Consider the following 25465-nt stretch of genomic DNA (forward strand, 5'->3'; position numbering starts at 1 on the left):
ATGTTTGCTTAGGAATTGTACACTGCAAGAGCTTAGTGAGTAGGCGCTCCATCTTGCTGCAACCATATGTGTTCTTTGAGGCCTCTTTCCTAAAGCTGGGCTATTAACCATGTTTGTACCATGTGTAAATAATTTGTGCCATTCACAGTCCCGTCAAAAAAGTACGGTCCAAGCAGATGTTGTGGTGTCATTGCTGCCCATATCATTACGTCAGGCGGGTTCCTTTCCAACTCAACTCTGTAATGAGGATTCTCTTTGGCCCACATGACAACATTTCTAGCACGTGAGCTGCAATAAATAGCACATTCATCTGAAAACATAACCTTGGCACGGCTCGCTGCATTTGGGAATTTATTTAACAACTAAAACGTTGCATAAAATGAATTTAATTATAAAGCCTGTATTGTCGTACTTATACTTAAAAGATATGATCAAATGTTCCACCTTTACAATACTAATTTTTTTAAAAATTAATTATTTAAGTAACATTTAAAAAATAACGGAACATGTTTCATCTATCTTTCAGACATCATCAGCCAAAAAGTTTTAAGATTAAGCACAACGGACAAGGACAAAAGCGCATTCAAAATAATTCAGACTGGCAAATGCGTCAGTTAAAATGTTGAAGAATATGCTGGAATGTTCTGAGCACAACACTTGAATACTGTTAAAAGTGAAAATTAAAATATTGTACACATGAGATGGTTCAATACAATTGGTAATAGAGTCCTTCATAACATGATGATGCTGTGTTGAGATACAGTTTGCCGATGCGTCGGTAGAAACTTGGTGATATGGAGCACAATGTTTAGTTCCAGTAGAATGAAGATGGTAGATAAACATACGTTAAACATGAGTGAGGGTTCCAGTAAAATGGTATTGAGTCGTCTTGTTAAAAAAAAAAGTAGACAGAATAACTGATCGTGATTTCATAAGTGGAATGTGCAGTGGAGTGCCCTAGAACGAGAATGACGGCTATTATTAGCGTAAAAAGTAGGCAAGCTTTTAAAGCATCTTGTAATACAAAAGAAGAATGAATGAAGATAAAATGCGGCATATCGGATTAGTTACGTTCTCACCTACCCACGAATGGCTAGCTCAGCTAAAACGTGCTCATTCTGGTCTCTATCCGATAACTCGTTTACGAACGTCAGTCGAAAAGGTCTGAACTTAAGGTCTTTTTAAATGTAATCTCACATTGTTGTCCTCGGAATACCAAGTTCCAAAGCACGTTTATGGATCGACTTCATTTAAGATGGTTTAATCGAAGCACAGACTTCAGCACATGTTTCTTCTCGTAGTTACTTCCTTCCACTCCAAGGCCTTGATGTATTCACAAAGATGCACACAAAATGCTGTCAGTTGTGTATACTAGTTTATTTACACATTATTTACACATATTCACATGCAAACTAATAAGCTAACATCATAAAACAAAACACTACTATGATGAATAAGGATAAGGAGGGACTGTAACAGTTGCATGTCAGCTACTAACGCAACAAAACCAATTCACATACTTGACTTCAAATACTCAGCTACCATGACTTCCACACAAGTCTCATTAAAACAATTCCACTCTACTATTAAGACTGCCTCATTATATACCATGCCTGGCCAGGCTTCTAGAAGCATATGGCACAACATATTTTCTCATAAATTCGAGAGTTTCCAATAGCCTAGTTACAATGTAAGGAACTTTCTACATACTTCTGGTTGCACATAGCATTGTTCTGGACTTATTACAGTGTGTTGCATGATGTTACATTGGATTATACATAATATATACAGCCAGTTTGCAGTCATTTGACTGGGTCAAGAATGGAATGAATGAAGCCCCCTTCTAGGGGCGAGGATGGGAATTGTACAGGTTGCCGAAGCCTGTCGCACTCCTCTGGGGCGGTAATTAGTGAATGATTAATGAAATGTTATTGGAGAGTGTTGTTGGAATGAAAGATGACAGGGAAAACTGGAGAACCCGGAGAAAAAACTGTCCCACCTCTGCTTTTTCCAGCACAAATCTCACATGTAGTGACCGGGATTTGAATCACGGAACCCAGCGGTGAGAGGCCGGCGCACTGCCGCCTGAGCCACGGAGGCTCTATGCATCATATATACGGGTAATAATAAATTATATACTATTAATTAAGTGTTCTTACATTAAATAAACTCATATTAATATATACTGCAGATGTTTCATGACATAACCTCACAAATAATACGATCGTGATTTATACCAAATAAAGTCTGTACATAATTATGTAAACAATAATAATACTAATACGTGTAAACAACTTCATAGCCATAGTAATAATAATAATAATAATAATAATAATAATAATAATAATAATAATAATAATTGCAATATTTACCCATGGGTGAACGAATATTGTTTCCAAGTTATATTAGTCTATTACACTTGTGTCAACCTGCCTTTAACACTGCCCATCTGTCCCAGTCGATGAGTGTTGCTTTTCGCGGTGGAGCCTTACCAACTCTTTCCTGGAATGCTCCCATAATCTGTCTCGTTGTCTGCCCTGTGTGTTGTCGTTCATGCACCCACACACTTGCCACTAACCGCTCCTCAGTAGTGTAACTCTTACTGCTCACATCTGCCATAGCTTCACACTAACACTGGATTGTGACAATATGTATTTCAACACTTGATTCCAGCAATTAATAAGAAGTAATATAGTTACCAAGCTGCATAAATAACACACATAATATAGCTACCAACCTGCATAAATAACACAACATAAATAACATTTGATACTAAACAGTTACAGAGGTAGCGGGGACTTCTCGCCCAACCTATATTATGTATGCTGGTGGAGAGATTTTGCTCCAATTGTGCCAACACTTATTCTTCCAAGGTACAGTTCATCCTTGTCCCTCTCTTGATGCCCTCATAAAAGGCCCTGTTAAATGTTGATTCAAGGAAGCAAACATCATATGGTGGGACAAATGGTGATTGGGATATCGTTGTTGATACAATCTTTGAGCTGATCTTCCACTAAAATTCACTGCTCCATACTCCACCCTACCGCCTGCCCTAAGTGTGCCTGGCTAGCTCGCTCAGAGTATGGGCTGTCTGAATAGGCCCTCAGAACCTAGTCAATCTATAATTAATCCAATTGTAGAGGATTGGGAGGTACATCAATTACAAATGAGACTTGTAGGCTAGTTTATACTGTAAAATCATAATTTATTCCACTAAGACAAAGTAAATAGACCCAGGAAATATTAAAATGACATATACAAACTTATAAACAAAAAAATATGACAGGATCTCTTACCCCTCTCAAATGACTGACATATTGTTCGAACATGGGATATGTTATTTCATACGGTGGGGGTCAGGTAAGTTCTCTCATTTATATGGTCCCAGACCATTTACCTCATTTATTTATGTAAGAAACTCCACACTGGTTTACTATTATCCCAAAACTTATATGGGTTCAAAAACTTAAACACACATAAAATATGGAAAAGAGACCGGTTACAAATACTCCCAAAACCACTGAATTTATGCCATGAATGCCGCCATAGCCACAAAGATAGGACTGAACCGATAACCATTCGCACATGTATTGCACACAATAAAACAAAATAACAGCAGAAAAATACACTGCACCAAAACACAAATAGAAGAAAACACAGCATGGAAATATGTCACGCGGCATACGAATAATGTTCAGGAGCTTGGAGTAGACGACAGGGAGATACACAAGTACTCCTTCACAACAGCAGGCAGGGTTCAAATTCCCTTTCTGGTGATTCCTTCCTCAATGCTTCCGAACCTCCACTGTTTACTAAAAATCGCTATGACTAGAGGGTTAAGAGGACTCCTCTATTCATTTATTTACTTCAGCTGTGTCAGTGCCCTAAAAGGATTACATCAGACTGGGCTTACCCTAGTGACATACTTGCTTTTGCTATTCATCCAGGGGTGTGGCCCTGCTCTCTCGTAACATGGTCTGAGGGCTATGGAAATATCTGAGCGCACTCAAATAATAACATCTACCTGCTGGACTGGTGACTGTGTTCCTGTATTTACCTCTCACCACTCAAATATTTCATGGGCATTTCTCATCCGTATTCAAAGGAAACATGGAGGGCCTCCGTGGCTCAGGTGGCAGCATGCCTGCCTCTCACCGCTGGGTTCTGTGGTTCAAATCCCGGTTACTCCAATGTGATTTGTGCTGGACAAAGCGGAGATGGAACAGGTTTTTCTCCAGGTACTCCGGTTTTCCCAGACACATTTCATTCCAGCAATACTCTCCAATATCATTTCATCTGTCATTCATTAACCATTGCCCCAAAGGAGTGCAACAGGCTTCGGAAGCCAGCACAATTCCTATCCTCGCCGCTAGATGGGGGCTTCATTCATTCCATTCCTGACTCGGTCGAATGACAGGAAACAGGCTGTGGATTTTCATTCAAAAGAAACATGGGCCACGTCATCTACAATATCAGTTCTTTAGTATCCCTGTGACTGCCAGCATCTCTTTATTCATATGCTCTTCACCATAAAATTCTACAAGGCAGCACACCTTCCCAACAATTCCTGGTTGATGCCACTAAAATTAACAGGGTCATCTGCCCTTACTAGAAGAACCATAACCACACACAAATACTCTGATGAGGCTATGGGTTAAATTTAAAAAACATACATATTGTATACTATAAGTTCAACACAAGATAACTGTGTTCTCTCCATCTGTCAGTACCTGAAAGTCTTGTGCACAACAATAAAGGAAGGCACTGCATTCGTATGCTAAATTTAAATCAGATGCCTCCTGTCTCCCAGGCTCCTAGATCGACTCCTGGGGTGATTCAGAATGACTCCACTTGCAATGATGACATTAACTACCCAGTTAAATACATATAGCATAAAGACAACTAAGCACTCATGATTACTACTATTTACACACCATTAGCTAACTAGTACTACCATAGCCAATCCAAACAAATGATAAATTATAAAATTAAATTCCAACTGACACACCAACTAAATTGTTTGGATGCAGCATTAATACTAGGTATTTACAATTTAAGTACAGTGCTGGTGTGAATCTTAAACTCCTACATAATAATATGATTAGAACTTACTGACCTCAATCTCATGAAGCTCTTCGGCATGTCCAGGCCACCATGGGTGGTTTTAGTGTTCCATAATGCTTGTGCTGGCCCCAGAGAAGACCCTTGGCTCCATTCCAATGACGATCAACATACTAGTGTGACCTTCTGCTTGAGGTTCTGGAAGATGCATCACTGGGGTGGTGAGCAACAGTTCGTAAATATTTGTCCCCTACTACTGCTATACACCTCTGTTGTGCATGAATGGTATTTAAGCTGTTCCACTTCTGGCTGTGCTAGAGGAAGTTAGTTCATTCCCCCACTAACAGGTTTTACTTTGCGCTGAATTTAAAAGTTAGTTTATTTTGGCGCCCATGGTACTAACTGCCATTAAGGCTTGCGCTGTTCTTAAATGCACAAGTTCTACCCCCACTGTCTATCCATATTAATTCTGGTACCAAGATTGTTTGAGGTAAAATGTTCCATTTACCATGGGTCATACACACATCTATTACCCGTGGTACTGACTTGGACACCAACACACTCCTTCAGCAATTCACTAGCACACAAGACACTCAATGCTTCACCCTCAGGGTTTTTAAAGACACTTTCCTCACCCAGGGGAATTCCCAACTAACAGACTTTTTCTCTTTGTTACATGACCTAACCCACTAACAGTCAGTCATAACTTTGCATTTTCTGCTAGATTACTGAATTACAGCATATTATAATTGAATGGTGCTCCATAAACTTCATCTTAGTTAATTTGCCTTTTTATTCCATTCAAATCGGCCCTGTGAGCTAGATCTCAACTGATTTGTAGGGGTTTTCAACCCTGGAACTCTCATATTTGTCTCCGTACCAAATAATAGATAACATCATGACAATCAAGATGATAACAGATAAATATATGAAGGGGGAAAGAAGAAGTTTATTTCTAGCAGCCATTAATTTCAAAAAAGCTTTTGACACGGTGAGTTGAAGAGCATTAATAGAAAAATTAGGGAGGTTGGGAGTTTCTAGAAAGATGATTCGAGCAATTGAGGTGATATACCAGAACATATATTGCATTGTCAAATTAGAGGAAAATTTAATAAGCAGGCCGATAGAGTGGAAGGTTGGTTTAAAACAAGGCTGCAAATTATTGCCAATATTATTCCTGTTATTTATAAATGGCATAGTGGATGGGCACAGAGGAGCAAAATAGTGCACAATTTAGAAATTCCAGGTTTGATATTCGTGGATGATATAATATTAATGACTCTAACAAGGGGCGGATTGCAGAGAAATAGGAATAAATGAGCAGAATACACAAAGAAGTGGTAAATAAAAATTAACTGTAACAAATCGAAGGTGTTAATTATGCGCTTGAGGAAGAGGGTAAAAAATAGAATGGAATGGACGATACAGGGAGTGAGAATAGAGGAGGTTGAGAGGTTAGAATATTTAGGAGTGCTGTTAAATAGTAAAGGAGGATGGTATGATCATATTAAGAGGGCTCAATTGAGAGGGGTTGCGGCTCTCTCAGCGGTGAAAATTCTAGTGGCTAAATGCCCAGGGATAAATTATAAAGTACTGAGGTTAGTGTTGCAGACATTAGTACTAAGTAGAACTTTATGTGGGTAGAATTATGGAGACTGGAAAAGAAAGGGGATATTTTGAAACAAATTCTATACAAATTTAGTAAGATAGTCATGGGACTACCACAATGTACAGCTAATGTGGGGGCGTTATTAATATGCGGTGAATATTTAGATGTAGAATGCGCTAATAGAGTATTGAACTACTGGATGCGCCTGAAACGAGGAGGGGGGGTCTTGTACTACAGGAAGCATACAAACAAGAAATGACAGGTATGTATGCCGATAGTTGGCTGAACTTATGTCGAGAATTTGGGTATGGGTTATATTTGGCTAGAGACATGGAAGGGTATAGATAGTAGAAGTCAAAGGGCTATGATAGCAAGATTCAAGGATATCAAATGGCAAAGATGGTTAGAAGAATGTAGGGATAGAGCTTCGCTTAGTTTGTTCTAATATGGTGGCTTTTGGGATTGTATATAAACAAAGGATGGATTAGGAGCAAAGAGAGCACACAGTGTATTCTATATGAGAAAAAGACTGATGACATGCATTTAATAGACTTTTGTAATGAAACAGAGAAACTAAGGACAATGTTTCTAAGCACTAAACAACAGGAGTTGTGTAGACAAAATGATGATCGAAAAATTTTAGTATGGATAGTGAAACAGTGGAATAGTGGAGGAAATTTGAGTAAGTTATAATATGCTGCAATTCGGTAATCTAGTAGAAAATGCAAAGTTATGACTAACCATTAGTGGGGTAGGAGGTCACGTATTAGTTGGGGATTCCCCTGGGTGAGGAAAGTGTCTTTAAAAACCCTGAGGGTGAAGCATTGAGTGTTTTGTGTGCTAATGAATTGCTGAAGGAGTGTGTCGGTGTCCAAGTCAGTACCACGGACAATGTGTGTCACATCTTCTGTTATGTCATCGTCTATTAGAAACTGGTAGTTTTTCTCTTCATCACTGGTCAGACACTTGCTTACATCGTCTGATATCAAAACATTATCAGCTGTATTCACAGGCTTATCATTAACCACATCTTGCAGCTGATTTAATTCACTTTCGGTAATATCAACAATGGCTGTTTTATATTGCTTCTTTTTGTATTGTTTTAACACTTCCATATTAGGCCACAAATTTCCACATGAACAAACAATCCCTTTTTCATTAAGGTTTACCCATGCATTAGCAAGTGAATAAACCACGCCTTTCAGGTTGATTTATTTTAAGGATTTAATCACACTGTTGTCTTTAGACAAAACCATGTACAGAAGACTCTTTTTGTACTCCATTTTAGTTTCTTGTATGATATTCTGGTCCACAAACTGCAAGAAAGGCATTACTGTATATTGGGAGGCAGGAACATAACGTGGATGAAACTGTCTTTGGAATTCAAATACTCTTCATCAGGGAGACCAGGGCAGTTGTCCAAAATAGGCAAAGCTTTTTGTGGCAGTTCCTGTTTCTTAAGAAATTTTCTAATTGACGGTACAAACGGTTCATGAAACTATTCAGCGAACACAGACTTAGTCATCCACCCTTTGCTTTGCTTTTTGTAATCAACAGGAAGTTCAACATTCTTAAAGGCCTTAGGTTTTTTTTTGCCTTACCAGTCACTATCAGGATCAGATTTTCAGTATGCGCCAGGTAATTGAAAAATGCTACGAGAGGAATAGGCAGTTGTGTTTATGTTTCGTAGATCTAGAGAAACCATATGACAGGGTACCAAGGGAAAAGATGTTCGCTATACTGGGGGACTATGGAATTAATGGTAGATTATTAAAATCAATCAAAGGCATTTATGTTGACAATTGGGCTTCAGTGAGAATTGATGGTAGAATGAGTTCTTGGTTGAGGGTACTTACAGGTGTTAGACAAGGCTGTAATCTTTCACCATTGCTGTTCGTAGTTTACATGGATCATCTGCTGAAAGGTATAAAATGGCAGGGAGGGATTCAGTTAGGTGGAAATGTAGTAAATAGTCTGGCCTAAGCTGACGACTTGGTCTTAATGGCAGATTGTGCCAAAAGCCTGCAGTCTAATATCTTGGAACTTGAAAATAGGTGCAATGAGTATGGTATGAAAATTAGCCTCTCGAAGACTAAATTGATGTCAGTAGGTAAGAAATTCAACAGAATTGAATGTCAGATTGGTGATACAAAGCTAGAACAGGTTGATAATTTCAAGTATTTAGGTTGTGTGTTCTCCCAGGATGGTAATATAGTAAGTGAGATTGAATCAAGGTGTCTTAAGGCTAATGCAGTGAGCTCGCAGTTGTGATCAACAGTATTCTGTAAGAAGGAAGTCAGCTCCCGGACGAAACTATCTTTACATCGGTCTGTTTTCAGACCAACTTTGTTTTATGGATATCTTACTCATAAGTTAGAAGTAACATACATGAAGTAGCAAGAATGATTGCTGGTACAAACAGGTGGGAACAATGGCAGGAGGGTACTCAGAATGAGGAGTTAAAGTCTAATTTAGGAATGAACTCGATGGATGAAGCTGTACGCATAAACCGGCTTCGGTGGTGGGGTCATGTGAGGCAAATGGAGGAGGATAGGTTACCTCGGAGAATAATGGACTCTGTTATGGAGGGTAAGAGAAGTAGAGGTAGACTTTTGTTAGAAAATAAATACAAAATGAACACTTCCTGCACTAAAAATTAATTGCATTTTTATAAAATGAAAACTAGAGTATAATCATTAACAATGCACTAGTTTTCCATAAAACAATAGTTTTATAGCCATTCAAATAACTGGAGGAAACTAATCAAGGGAAAACAGAAACTGAATGTCTTCATTACCTGATTTTTAGGACATCCACCAACCGTCATTGACCAAAATTTCGTTGAGCCTTCAAAGAATGGAGGTGACCAAAGAACTACAGATATGAGAGCGACCCCTGATGCTCTCCCAGATTTCAAGAACATGATTCTTGAGAGCTTCAGTTGTGCGTTCTTGTCTCAACTTCCACTCTCTAGCCATCAACGCCCATGTATGTTGTATGGGGTTGGGATCAGGTGACTTAGCGGACCAGTCCAATGCCGACACTTCCAGGTATTCTAAGAACCACGTTTTGGTGGTGTGTGATGTATGCACATTGTTGTTGTTATGGACTAGATGGATGGTAGGCATATCATTCGTGGCGTAGAGATTAGGACAGTAGGAAGCATACACTCTTCTAGATCTGAGTATTTTTTTCGGAGTCCAATCTACATGAGACTTCAACTTACTCTTCCAAGCCATTGGCACTCATCCACCCTCAAAAGCCCACGCTGATTCTTCCACTCCGTGCCTTAGTAACAACAAGTTGGTCTTGTCGGGTCGCCACAATGATAGACTGCCATCGGCATCTGATGAGAAAACCTCCACATCGCACCATATAGCAGACTCCCAGAAGTCTTGTGGCACTGGAAGAAACTGGAGGCAGAAAGTTGCACGTGATTCTCGGTGCTCAGGTGTAAGGATTCCCTTACTGGCAGGCCTAGGTTTCTAGTGAACACTGTAGCTGGAAGGAAAGGATTTTCATTTCTGGCTTCTAAAAAAACAACAGATTCAGGACAGTTAAGTAGGCAAAATATGATACCTATTTGATGCTTACACTCGCTAGAAGGAAAAATATTACAAAATTAAAGGTGCCCAATACATACTTCAGGATATACATTGAACCAAGATGAACCATCAGCATACTTTTGAGCCATAGAAGAGTGGCAAGATTTTAATAAAATTTTAATAGCCTTTATAAATTACAACATGACACTGTTTTAGAACAGACAAAAGGCTATCCCTTATAATGTTATGTATTATCACTAACATGGTTTTTTTACTGGATTTTAAATATCCCAAATAATAAGGACTCTACAGTGTATACATATACACGTATTTTAATCTGATAATGTCTTAATTAATATAGGTCACTGAAGATGACTCATAATTTGTCAAAACATGTTTGAATAAACTTAATACTTCTTCTTAAGAGATGAAATAATGTATTGAACAGCAGGACCAATAAATACATATATACCGAGCTCGATAGCTGCAGTCGCTTAAGTGCGGCCAGTACCCAGTATTCGGGAGATAGAAGGTTCGAACCCCACTGTCGGCAGCCCTGAACATGGTTTTCCGTGGTTTCCCATTTTCACACCAGGCAAATGCTGGGCTGTACCGTAATTAAGGCCACGGCCGCTTCCTTCCCACTCCTAGCCCTTTCCTGTACCATCATCGCCGTAAGACCTATCTGTGTCGGTGCAACGTAAAGCAGCTAGCCAAAAAAAACCAAAAAAATATTATTATAAACATTTACACCATCTGAATTGAATGATTTGACAAGGAATTTAGAGTTAACCAGAGAGGGTGAAGTGAATTACTTGGCTCAAGACTACATGAAAAGAATATGTTGGCATCCAGGGTTGCATTTTCCTGGTACAGAAATCGTGAGGAAGAATTGTGAAAATATTATACACAAGAAGATCAACTCGTATATTGCATTGGTGTTCAAAATCTTCCCCATTAATTGGGATAGAAAGAATATGCATACCTGCCAACTTTCAAAAAGAGAAATCCGTAAGATCCTAAAGTGGAAATTTTTTAACAACACACATATCCGTCGCAAAGTCTTGAGCCATAATGAAAAAGGATGGCAAGGGGGGAGATTATAAACAATACTAATACAAGTCAAATATATGTTATGATCACCCCTGTAATTAAATACAGTACTTACACAAAGTTACATCTTGATGAGTGCTCATCTGTTTCCACTTCACTGGGAATACTTTCCATGATCGTATAAAACAAGGAAATTAAGCAGAATTTGCCTCCCTAAAAGACTGATAATATCGTTTCTTAGTTCAACTCATTACGAACACCACTAAAAATACTAAATTGCTTACAAATTTATCACACAATTCCAAGAGTTTCAGAACTACAGCGATTGTTACTCACACCCACAGCAAACAAAGCCTTTTACAGCTGCTACGAAGCACTACGCAGTTACTAAAGTTGTTATAAATATAAATTCACAGCCTGCTACTTTTCACGGATTTCCTTTCTTCAAAATCACAGTCTGCTACTTGTTTGGGAACATCTCAGTGTATGAAGTAGCAGTTGAGGTCAAACAGGTGACAAAAGCATGGTGATTACTGGTCGAATTTCAAACACTGCATCTCGTATTACCAACTACTATCGAAAGTCAAACAAATCTGGTTTGACCGTGACGCAAGTGTGATAACAGGTATAACTTGAAAAAAATATTCTCTCACCCATGGGTAACTAATGCAGATATTGAGCTTGAATTATTATTATTATTATTATTATTATTATTATTATTATTATTATTATTATTATTATTATTATTATTATTATTATTATTATTTTATGATCATTATTATTATTTTATGATTATTATTATTATTATTATTATTATTATTATTATTATTATTATTATTATTATTATTATTATTATTTGTATGTATAGCTATGAAGTGTACATCCATTTAGTATTGTTATTATTTACGTAGTTGAATGATCATATTGTGTGTGAAGTTATGCCCTTAAGTATTATTATTATTATTATTATTATTATTATTATTATTATTATTATTATTATTATTATTATTATTATTATTATTTACGTAGTCGAATGATTATATTGTGTGTGAGTTTATGTCATGCTCATAGACATTTATATCAGTCCGTTATTGTAAATACCTGTAAATTAATATTATCATTTATTCTTACCTGTATATATAAATTGTAATCCATAATTGTGAAAAACACTGTAACTTCCAGAATGGTATTGGTAGATGAGAACGATTGAGAATATTCTGTACACTATTTCTATGTATTGGGCACTCTAGAATATTCAAGAAGGTAGGGTTTTTTTTTTTTTTTTTTTTTTTTTTTTTTGTATCTTTCTGGAAACCTGGCCAGGATATATATAAAGAGGCGATCTGGACAGTCAGTTATGATTTGGAAGTTATGGGCTGAAGAGTCATGGTGTAGCAAGGTTATACTTGAGACCACGTGGATGACGTGTTTTTAAGCAGTCAACTGTTTTATTTGTGTTTCAATGTTGTCATCTCGATGTGCAGCGATTGACAGTTGTCTTTATGTGGCGGTTTGTGTTGTGAATGTTTTGGTTTTGACTACAGTGATTAAGGTTATGTTTGTGTTTTGTAAATACATGTGAATAAAACAATTGTACCAACTGACAGCATCTCGTGCGCCTCTGTGTGGATACGTTAACCGCAGAAAGCGAAACCAGGCACAGATATTCAAAATTCATACAATAACGTTGTTCTTCCTTACAACCGTAAAACACACTCAAAATCTGTACATTATACGGAAAAACCAGAATACTTGGCAGGTATGGAATATGATCCTAGCAACTGGCTCTTTTTTATTGACTCTTCCAAAAGAAGTCCTAAGGCTGTTTTGCTTCATAACAGCAATATTCTGGCTTCCATACCACTTGCACAATCCACAAAGCTGTTCGAAACAAATGAGACATTAATGTTTGTGCTTGAAGGAATAAAATGTCATAAGCATGAGTGGCAAATTTGCAGTAATTTGAAGGTCATTGGATTGCTGCCGGGACAAAAAAGAGGGCTTCACAAAATTTTCCTGTTTCTTATGGAATGGGATAGCAGGGCACGGAATAAACATTGGGATACCATACTGTAATGTTTATAGCATCCACCATGCCAACTTGCTATGGGCTGGGGGGTGTTACCGCATCGGCCTACCCGCTTACGCTTTGACCGCGCCAAACACTGTTACGAATCTTCACACTTATGGCTATGTTTCCCAATCCCTTTAGGAATCATCAATCAATGCCAGTATATTCCCAAGTATTAGCAGGAACATCATTGCAAACATCAACAAGAGATCGATGCATAAGAAGTGAAACACTCCTGCGAATACATTCTAGTGTGCAAGGCAAAGAACTCAGCAGAGCAGTGCGCAGGGAAAAGTGAGATATACGAATGTCATACTTCAAATGTTGACAATCATTCAAAACATTCAACAACATAAATCATGGGCCTTTTCCCAGGAGGAATTTCCGTAGTAAGTACATGTTAAACAAGGGGAGAGGGAAAACAAAAAGAGAACTCCCAAAACACAGGTTTTAAAAAAATTGAACAAATATATTGAATCAGGTTCAATTAGATAACATATGGTTTCACAAGAGAGGGTAAAAATGGACCCAACGGGAAGTTTTACAAATAGATTATTATTTGGCTTTGGCTCATATACAGTAGATAGTTACATCAGAGGGTCAATAACCTGTAAATCACACTTATCTTTGGTATGCACAGGTACGAAGTGAGAAGTTAGACCAGAATAAACCAATATTCTCAACACATTCAAGTTCCAATATGACGGTATTCTCATAGACCGAAACAATATTAAGCAAGAACAAGTAACAATTATTTTATGTTAAAGAGAACCTTTCAATACTAAAGGGGTTTACTTTGCGAAATGACACCACTATCCCCCAAAACCTAACACAGCCTAGATAAAATAGGGAAACACACAAACATCCAAAATATAAAGAATAGATACAGCGTAAAAGTTAGCAGACCACGATATTACAAATTTGCATAGTAAACGTGAGAAAATAGGAACGGAAATGATGAAAAGGGGCGGAAAGACAGGAGCAGGACAAGATAACAAAAAACAAAGAGGAGGGAAAAGGAGATAAAGTACTGATCAGGCTGCCAAGTCAGCTCATTATATCAGTGTAAGGCTAAAGTTCACACATGACAGGTTAAGGTTAGAGCTGACCAAACATCGCTTGTCCTGATCACTTCCTCCATCACAATCGCACCACAAGTTCAAAGTTTTCAGTTTAATACAGCGTTAATCTCGTAGTGTCCTGAAGGGACTAAAGTTCAAACTCCAAGCAACACGTAAGCCCAAATGAAAAGAATGAGAGCAAAATTGAATGGATGTAAATTGAAAAAAAAAAAAAAAAAAAAAAAAAAATTAAGTCTGCTCACCCAGTACATAGAGAAAAGAGAATTAAAACTGAAATGCACACGGTCCAGCCGTGTACACTGCCAGAGCTTCCACTGCCTATCACAACATTTCACTCACACCTGAACATCGAACAAGCAAAAGCAGGCCGTATATATACAGAAGCGAGGCAAGCTGGAGAACATGCTAGAAGCAGGTGACGTCACAGAGCTGGCGTAGAGCAAAGAAACAGTCCAAGCAGTGGAGTGACAGGCTTGAAGGCAGACAGTTCGTATAGCGACGGAGTGCACTGGGTCGAACGTAGAAGAAAAATAAGGTAAGCGAAATTGCACTTGTTACAACACGAACAAGACTTAAGTCCTAGACCGGCCCCCTCTTGCTTCCATCCGTGGTAGCCAGCAATGAACTACGGAAATTGCTCAACGATGTCTGACTCGTTGGCTGAATGGTCAGCGTACTGGCCTTCGGTTTAGAGGGTCCCGGGTTCAAATCCCGGCCGGATCGAGGATTTTAACTTGCATTGGTTAATTCCATTGGCCCGGGGGCTGGGTGTTTGTGCTGTCCCCAACATCCCTGCAACTCACACACCACACATAACACTATCCTCCACCACAATAACACGCAGTTACCTACACATGGCAGATGCTGCCCACCCTCATCGGAGGGTCTGCCTTACAAGGGCTGCATTCGGCTAGAAATAGCCACACGAAATTTAAAAAAAAACTCGATGATTAATCTGGAGTCTTCCATCTTGCGAGGTTCCTGGATACATCGCACCTGGACAGTTCTGGAAGGACCGGCACAGGTATATAAGAGAGGAGTGACTTGCTTGGGGAGTTGGTGTAGTTCAGTCGTGAGCTCAGTTGGCGAGTGACTGCCAGTACTGTGAAGCATGTGGACTGCCGTGATTGTGAGGACTGGCGTGGTACAGTGCAGACTGACGGCGAAGGAGAGAACGTTTGACTTTGTGATATAACTGTTTACCTTGTGTGAATGTAAAACTGTGTAGTGTGAGAACAAGTAAGAAACTAAGAGAGAGAGAGAGAGAGAGAGTGTGTGTGTGTGAGCAAAAGTTATGTGTAGTCCTGTGTAGTTTAGTGCTTAGTTAATAAATATTAGTATAGAAGCTACCAGTCTGGTATTAATTTATCCTACTATCCTATCAACTCATCATAACTATAGACTGGTAGCTGTAATTTCGTAACTAGGGATTTCTAGTGAATAATAAAATGGATAGCGAACAGTATTAGGCTCTCCTCAATAAGTTTACCGAACTCTCATCCAAACAGGACGAAATCAAGTGCGAAGTGAAACTGGAATTAACTGAACTTAAGGGTGGACAAGGTAAGTTAGAACAGGAAATGTGCTCTCTCAGAAGAAAATTATACCGTGAGTTGGCTGTGTGGTTAGGAGTGTGCAGCTGTGAGCTCGCATCCGTGAGATAGTGGGTTCGAACCCCACTGTCAGCAGCCCTGAAGATGGTTTTCTGTTGTTTCCCATTTTCACACCAGGCAAATGCTGGGGCTGTATCTTAATTACGACCACAGCCGCTTCCTTCCCATTCTTAGGCCTTTCCTGTCCCATCGTCGCCTTAAGACCTATCTGTGTCGGTGTGACGTAAAGCAACTAGCAAAGAAAAAGAGTGACATTATGCAGGACATACAGCAACTGATTGAAAAACATATCAAAGAAATACCACAGGTTGTGGAGTCAGGGGTTCGAGACCTGAAAAAAGAAGTAAGTGCCCTGCGAACGAGAGTGACAGCCATGGAGACTCGTGCTAGGACCACCTACAGCAGCTCCAGCGCTGGGAAGGTAAAACCCCCACGCTTCGACAGGAAAAAACTTGGCGGAACTTCCGGGCCCAATTCGAGACCGTGTGCGGTCACAATGGTTGGACATCAGAGGAAAGGGCCATGTACCTAATCGCCGGACAGCAAGGACCAGTAGCGGAAGTGCTACACAGCCTCCAGCCGGGTGACACCTACAAGGAGATTGCTAGAACGCTCGACAGCCGATACGGTGACCACCAGCTGGCAGCCGCCTACCGAGTCCAGCCGAGGAAGAAGACCCAATGCGATAATGAGACGCTGCAGGAATTCGCGCAAGATGTGGAGCAGCTAGCCCTCAAGGCTCTGGATGGACTGCCACAGGACCACACTCAGTGGGAGGCAGCCTATACATTCATTGATGGGCTCCGCGACGCTGAGATCCGTCAAAAGCTGATGCTCGGCGGGGAACATAACCTCAGAGAGGCAGTGAGGATGAAGGCAGTGAAGGGAACAGCGGCACCATCACCAATAATATGAGCCGTGAGAAGCGAGGACGCGCCGGAGACCCGCGCCGTTATAGGAGAACGAGACACCGGCGCACCAACAAGATCACCTGTTGGAACTGCGGCGAGTATGGCCACCTGTGGAGGAACTGCCATATGGCAGCCCCTGATCAGGGAAACAAGTAAGGGCTGACAAGGAGAGGGGCTCGTTGGCACCGTTACTACCGTCCCCTCGTTTCACGCTAAATGTGTTCACCGAGCGAAGCAATGACAGCTTGATCAAGAATTTTTATTTGCCATTGACCATATACAATGAAATAGGCTTCCTCATCTGATAATAATTTAGTACTTAATATTACTAAGGCTAAATGAACATACACCTTTTATTAAAACTTAATACTAACATTATGCATTTCTAAGAATTCAGAGGTATAATAAAATGGATTTTCTATTAACCAATCATACATTTTTCTTTTAAAATTACTTAAAGGAATGGTCCATGCAGAATGTGGTAATTTATTAAATAATCTTAAACAACTGATTTTATGTGAATGAGCAGTTTTTGACAGCATGTGAATTGGGATGCCAGTGTCTGCTTTACCCTGAGTATCATGAAGGTGAATGTTTTCCCTAGTACTGAATTCATTTATGTTGTTTTTAACATGTGTCAAAGATATATAAATATACAAATTTATAACTGTCAGTATTTTAAGCTTAATGAAGAGAGGTCGACAGTGGTCAATTGCACCAGCCCTACACATTGTTCGGACAACCTTTTTCTGTATTAGAAGAATATTATGTACATAAGAAGAATGCCCCCACAATAATGGTCAATAAGTAATATGTGACTGAAAGAGACCAAAATATGCCATCCTTAGGTAGTCACTGCTAATTAAATCCCTCAGTTTCCAAATCAGATAGGCCTCTCGTGATATTTTTTTTACAAACATGATCAATGTGTGTTTCCCAGTTCAATTTGGCATCAATATGAAAACCCAAAAGTTTGACTGACTGACTTTCAATATCTTTGGATAATCCTAGTGTGAGAAATTGAGTTTTATCCTGATTGCACAACAGCCTATTGGATGAAAACCAATGCATTGCAGTTGCAAGAACTTCCTGTGACATCTGATGCAAACCTGAGATGCTCTGGTGTTTTGTAATTAATGTTGTATCATCCGCGTACGATATAAGAGCATGACATTTGACATTTTGCGGTAAATCATTGACTGCCAGAATGAATAAAAATGGACCAAGGGCAGAGCCCTGTGGCACACCAGTTGTAACTTTCTTCAAAGTGGAATACCTATTTTTAATTGAGACAAACTGATATCTGTTATTTAAGTATGACTTAATTATGTTCAGTGAGGGATACTCGACACCATACATCTCAAGCTTCTTTGCAAGTAACATTTCATGATTAATACAATCAAAAGCTTTACTTAGATCGCATAACACCAAAGAGATTGCCTGCTTGTTTTCAAAAGCTGTTACATTTACCTTGTCGAAACCCAAACTGACAATACCAATATAAATGGTCTGTTATTGGACAAAAAATTTTCAGCTAACTCATTCCTGGATGCCAGCATTTCGCCCTCGGGTGCTAGGTTGGGCTCATCAGTTGGTACCTAGCACACCCGCCAAGACGCTGGCCAGTGCATACCGTGGAGGCCACTGCTTAGGAAGTTAGGGAAAGATATGATCGTGCACGGAGGCCCACCAATTTAAAAGTCAGAGATCAAGTCATGGTTAGGAATTTTGTTCCCGCAGGCAAGCTTGCCCCCAGATTTCATGGGCCGTGCATCATATTGGATTTCCTGACTCCCTTTAAATTATTAGTGAGCAATCCAGCCACAGAGAGGATCTTTAGAGTCCACCTCTCTCAAATTAAACCTGTATAATTAGTTGTTTTGGATATTCATTGCCGCTAATATTTAGCAGGAGTTTGAAGGTTATATTTTTTGTTAAATAATCTCTTGAGGCTTTCTGCCCCGATTATCGTATTATATTTTGTATATGATCTGTATGTACGATCCTCCCCTCAGGTTTTCCTGCTGTCAATTCCCTTGTGGCCATTACCATCTCCTGCATATCCACACTATTGGCTGTAAAGCACTTTCCACGCCGCCCGCCAGCATCACCAATAAAGATCGTACCCTGTAATCTCAAGTCTACAACAACACCTTTCTCTCGCCGAGATCTTACTGTTTCAGTGCCCCCTCAGCTGGCCGCTGCCATATTTTAACATCTTGTGAGGGAAACCAGAGAGAAGAAAGGGCCCTCTTTGCTCTAGTAAGGTCTCCTTCTGAACTGCGCGCCGGAGTGCATCTTCCCGGCAAAGGGTGAAATGCTGCGCCCCTACCGCCAACTCATCTGGGGAAAGTATATATACTTCTAATCTGCGGCGTCCATCACCACGACTACCCCTCTCATAGTAGCGGAAGAGGTGTATCTGAGGGTACTAGAGGGGTCTGGGCGACCTCAACTGGATATCGGCAGCGGCAGCAGGACTTGCCTTCAAAAATATTCACATGTATTTTACCTTCAATGACAACAAGGACACTCTAAATTTGGAATTTAACAAGTTTCTACCCATCAACAAGACAAAAGGTTTTAGAAATTTTCTTCAACTGGAAATAATTTTTTTACAAATTTTTTATGGGCCACCCCTAGGAAGGATATTTCGGGGGGGGGGGGGGTTGGATGTCTGTACCGGAAGGTACATCCCAACACCGCACATTTAAATCTAGCGCCTATAAGAACTCCTCTACTGGTGAAACAGTGAAAATGAAACTAGACCGACTTATAAACTTACTCAGAAGATATCACCACTAAAATGTATAATTTTATTATTGTGAAGTTTTTTCCTGAACTGACTGTATTTCTACTTGTTTTGTTTGCCATTCATCAAGAAGTTTGGACATTCTTCCATAGATGTCACTGCTAAAATCTATGATCATGCACCCTGGTGCGAAATGAAAGAACTTTTGATTTAAAGAAGTTTTCTATTCATAAGCTCTTTTTACTAATTGATGTTCATTTATTTTTGGGTTGGCAATATTTATCTTTTCTTTCTGCCAGTTTTGAATCCAGCCAATCCCTAATTTCTGTAATTAATTTTCTACCAATCACAGTCTTCTTCTCCTTCTTATTCTTCTTCTTATTCTTCTTCTTCTTCGATTTTGAGTGTAACCTTTAAATTACCCAATAAAATGACAGGGTGTGGCTTGTTTAATCTTGAATGGTCTCGAACTTTTCCTGATGGTTTATAAACTGCAGATTTTCACATCTCTTGGCCAATTGATCGTCATCTTACTGAGTGTGTGTATGTCAACCAGGAGGCGGGAGGCCTCTTCGTCAGCTGCTAGAACTTCTATAAGGTAATGGCCACTTAACATCTTTATTTCTTGCTAGCTCCGCAGTTTAACCTGAGGGAAAGGTCCGAAATCATTACCATGGAACCTTCTTTTCTAAATATGTAACCTTCTGCCGGCTAATGTAATATCTTCATAAAATCTTCAACTGTAAATCGGGGATAGAGAGTGATGTACCCTCTCAAGCTCCCCTTCATCTTGATTTGAGGTGCCACGTTTTGTTTCTGTAATGTATTAAAGTTATTTCCATTTGTGCTACCTCAGTAGTTTGGGAATAGCCCCTGTTTCGTCAGCCCAGCGCCCTATAAGTTAAAAAAAATTTTTTGAGCGCAGGCTTCGACTCCATTCAAATTGTACTCGGGCCGTTTATTTAACCTGTTCTTTTTCACTAAGGCCCTGTAGGTTGGGTACTAGCTACCTCTGTGTAATGTGATTTCTATTTGTAAAGAGTGCCTTGTAAGGCCAGAAATTTTTATATTTTCATGCAATGTTGCCTTGAGTAGGCTTGGAAAACTGAGAGCCTGTTAGCTCTTTTTCTATCTTGTGATTGTAATGAGTGCCTCTGGAAGGCTAGGTATTGTATTATGGGAGCAAGTTCTCCATGAATTAGTGGGTTTTCTGCCCTTGAGTAAAATTTGTGCTCTTTGTAATTTTGAGCTTGTAGCTCAGGAAATGTAAAGTTAGAGGCTTAAGGCCCAAGGTGTTAAGGTTCTGAATCTTGGATATTTTTAAAAATATTGTTCAATGATTGCAACTTGTACCTGCAATATTGTCATAAAATCCTGCCATGTGTGAAGTTCTGAAAATATAACTGTCACTTTAAGTTTTAAATTCTATTCTTGACATTGTAGTTAGACCCATTCATCCTGGCACGTTCTTTCTCCTCTGCGATCCACAAATACCCCAGAACACTAATAACAAAACTGAGCCTGAAAAATAATAAAATAATATAGATAAAAATGAACACGGAAAAAATAATACTGACACTTAATAATATGAATACGGAAATAGTAAAATGACACAGTGGCAGAGGTTACACATCAACACATGTAAATACCATGCTAGATAATAAGTACGCAAAATCAAACCATATGCGAAGGAAAACTTACAGGCCTAATAAACGAAGACTAAGGACAGGAATGTGGAATGTGCAGGAGCCCTGTTGAGGTCCGCAGGAAAGTATGACGTTATGGGAAAAAAATTTACGATAAATCACTCTTGACTTAATATATTGAAAATAACAAATGAAAAATTACATAAACAAGTTAAATGACATAACAACTGATACTTAACTCACAAACCAAGGATGTTTAGCTAGACCTTAACGACAGATACAGATCCACTAAACAAAATTAAAACATAATCAGGATGCTTAAGTAAATTTGTAAAACCAAAAATTTAACATCGTAAGTTTATACTGAATTACAAAATCTTGTCAATAGGTGGCTATCTTTTGAAAACATAGTCATTCAGAAAGTGAAATTAGTTACAACAGGAATCTAGGGCAAACTCCGACACGTTGAATTTAAAACATTGAAAATTTACATTAAACGAGAAAATACTGAAACATTAGAAGGAATAAATAAAACAAAATGTTAGAAAAAAATAGAAATAGCACTTACCAAGCAAGAGGAAGGGTTCCCAGAGGGGAGCCCTTGAGCGCATCCACTCTCGAGGGCGGTCAGATGGAATAAATGCGGCCAAATCGCGTAACACACGCAAAGCCGCAGAAAGCCAGAAATGGCCAGATCACAAACAGCCAATAGGGTACAAATTCCACTAGATTCCCATTCTTTTCGCCAATCCAATTGCATGACCATATATGGTCATATTACGACAGTTAGCAATTTCTCAAATATTCCTATTGCGACACCTGTTTCAACAGCGGTAACCACACGTGCGGTAAGTTATAGAATGTCTCAAAATTAAAGCACCTTACAAAACTTTTCAAATGTTCCAAAATTACAATTCTTGATATACAGATCACTTAATCACTCTTGCAATGTTAACAATAAAGTTTATACGTCCCATTCTTGAGGTTTCCCTAAATTACATTTTTTTCTAGTTACATAAAATTTGAATACAAAACTCGATCAATGATTTTCAAAGAAAGGGTAAATAGTAATTTACATTTCCAAACTCAATAATTACTTTCACAACTCACAATGTTTAGTTCCAGTTCTCCGTCCCACCACCGGCGACAGACATATTTTTAAGGCTATATACTAGATATTAAGAACGTTTACAAGTTAATTAGTAATAGCATCATTACCAGCACTGCATCATGTATTCTTCTGTACTATAGAAGCAGCTACTCAGCAGGAGATTTTTAAAGCTGTGGTAAGTGAACTGACGGGACTGATATCTTTAATCTTATTTGGAAGCTTGTGATACAGTCTGATTCCAACAGAGTCTACATGTCTTCAGGCAATGGTTTTACACTTGTGCTCGATGAAAGTATTATTTCTTGTTCGCGTCTGGTAATTGTGATTGTCAAAATTCTTTCTGAAGTGATCAATATTTTTTTTTTTACATGTAGAATGCATTGCATGATGTATATGCTTGGTACTGGGAGTATCCTTAGTCTCTTAAATAACGGTCTGCAATGATCTAACCTGTTACGTCTTGATGTAATTCTGATAGCTCGTTTCTGTATTAGAAAAATAACCTCAAGAGTTGATTTGTAGCAGCTCCAGAGACCAATAGTATAAGTGATGACTGAATGGAAATATCCAAAATATGCTAGTCTAACATATTCTTCACTACAATTATTAGATAAAATCCTTAAGGCAAAACGAACAGAACTCAGAGACTTCCCTATTTTTTTAATATGACAATCCCATCTTAATTTTTCATCTACGAAGGTTGGAACTTAAATAGTGCCAACACTGCTGCGGAGACACTATGCAATGGAATCTAATATTGTCGCTGATAGCACACGTTCGTTACATACCTACCTTACCTCAGAGCAAATGGACTTGCCATTCCCACAACACCTGCATGCGCACAAGCGAGAAAAACACAGTCACTTGTGAGCTAGCAGTTTAACATAACATTGTCACTGTCTTTTCCAAACAGGAACAATGGAGTTGGATCAAAATTGAATGTGCCAGAGGTCGTACAGCATGACACTGTCATCAAGGTCTTCAAGAGGCTTGCGGGGAATCTGCATTGCCTTACAGAACAGTGGCACGTTGGGTAAAAGCCTCAACGATGGTTGGCAAACTGTGGCGGACATTCATTGGGCAGGTTGTACTATGAGTGAAGAAGAAGTGCATGCTCTTGCTGTGTTACTGGACAGTGATCGAAACCAGACGATTCGTGAGCATTTGCTTAACTGTTGCAGAGATTTGACAGGCAGTAGATCACTCCATTCGCACCATCAACAGAACAGGCTCTGCTAAAGGTATACTACGACTTCCACATTGCTGGCAATGAGTTATACACAACGCTGGTGACTACATTGAAGGACAGTAAAGGCTGGTAACATGTAACTCTTTTGTATCTGTTGTAAATAAATAGTTGCCTCTATTTAAGTTCCAACCTTCGTATATGGACACCTAAAAATTTTGTGGTCAACATATTTTCAATTGCATTTGCCTTTAATATAAGATTGTGGTTTTATTTTGCAGTTTTGTCATGGTAGGTAGATGCCTTGAATTCCATGTATTGGGTCTTTTTTAATTTCAGTGTTAATTTGTTTTTCCTGAACCATGATTCTAACCTAGTCAGGACTGTTTTTGCTGCAGTTTCTATAGACACAGGGTCAGGATTATTAATAATTATATTTGTATCATCAGCATACAGAACTGCAGTTTCTACTTGATTATTGTGAGGAAGATCATTCACATAGATCAAGAAAAGAACAGGCCCCTAAATACTACCCTGCGGAATACCTAAGTCTATGTTTTTTATCTGAGAGTGATATGTCTCATTATACCCTTTACTGTTACAATGTGTAATTTCAACAAACTGGGATCGTTTATCTGGGTATGATCTAACCCAGTCGTTAACAATTCCTCTAACTCCAGTGTGATATAATTTGTGCAACAAAATTTTATGATCAGCAGTATCAAATGCCTTTGAAACATCAAGAAATAGTCCTATTGTCTCCTAGTCCTATGCTAATTTCAATAATATTAGTCTTTTCAATTGCTGGTGTGGCACTTTTTACTACTTGTACATCAGCACTTGTCTTTTTCCTGAAAACATTATTTATACTTTTTCATACTACTTGCTGGTACATCTTTGTTATAAAGTTTCTACTATGTTAATTTATATTTAGGAAGAAGGCTTTGTAAACCTGATAACATGATATACACAACAAGAGTTGTTAACTGGACTGCTTTGATTCTCACATGGCAAAGTTACATCACTTTTCTATTTATGTTAATTATTAAATTAGTCATAAGCTTTCTGCAAAAAAAAACATGTAAAATGGATTTATTTCCAACTTGTAGGAGATTACTATTCCTAATGATTAATGTTAATTATTTGTTCTTGCTTTATTACAGATCGTTAACTAATAATACGTAACAAGAAACTGTTTATTCCAACAGGCTTATGGTATCAATGCTGAAGAATTTTGGCCGATGACTGGAATTGCAAGTTGGGCTACTTGCGGTATTAGCAACTGTATGAGTAGAACTGCAGAAAGTGATTGCAAACAGTCAAATAGGTAAACATCAAATGAGCTCTTTATCTACATTCTTTGGTATGTAGTAACTGTAAGAATTCAGCCAGTTCAGAAGTTTGATTACGTAAGGTGACCATCTGATAACACATGTACATTCATCAGAGTTTTTTATCATGCTTGTCTATTTAGAGATCTCCAATGTTAAAAGAGTTTATTGACTATACTGAATATAAATGTTCAAATCAAATCAAATCAAAATATCTTTATTTGCAAATGAGGTGTCTACCTCGGTGGCAAATGGTACACTAAAATACATTATTGTCAAGCACTAAATTTTAAATTAACAGGAGACGAAGAAAATTTTCCTAGAATACAATATTATACAATTTACGCTAATAATTTTTTCTATCAAACACACACATCATCCTTAATAAATTTATATTGTTTACAAAATTCTACTTATAATATCTTACAAACATAGTCAACTCATATACAGTACGGTATGTGAAATTACTTCTAATAATACTATACAACTGGTAT

The 25465-nt window shown here is 38.6% G+C and overlaps 1 protein-coding gene across 6 annotated transcripts in view; it reads left to right on the plus strand.

Moving 5' to 3' along the window:
- Positions 1–25465, plus strand: part of LOC136864211 (tRNA:m(4)X modification enzyme TRM13 homolog) — a 397328-nt gene that overhangs the window by 316382 nt on the left and 55481 nt on the right. For 5 of the 6 annotated variants that reach the window (XM_068226212.1, XM_067140912.2, XM_067140913.2 and 2 more), the window contains one exon: positions 24849–24967. In XM_068226212.1, coding sequence (XP_068082313.1) covers positions 24849–24967 — 119 coding nt within the window. Of the gene's footprint in view, positions 1–19128; positions 20078–24848; positions 24968–25465 lie in introns of those variants that run through there. The other variant, XM_067140914.2, reaches the window with a different exon arrangement.

Source organism: Anabrus simplex, chromosome 2, assembly GCF_040414725.1.
Source record: "Anabrus simplex isolate iqAnaSimp1 chromosome 2, ASM4041472v1, whole genome shotgun sequence".
NCBI classification, from domain to species: Eukaryota; Metazoa; Arthropoda; class Insecta; order Orthoptera; family Tettigoniidae; genus Anabrus; species Anabrus simplex.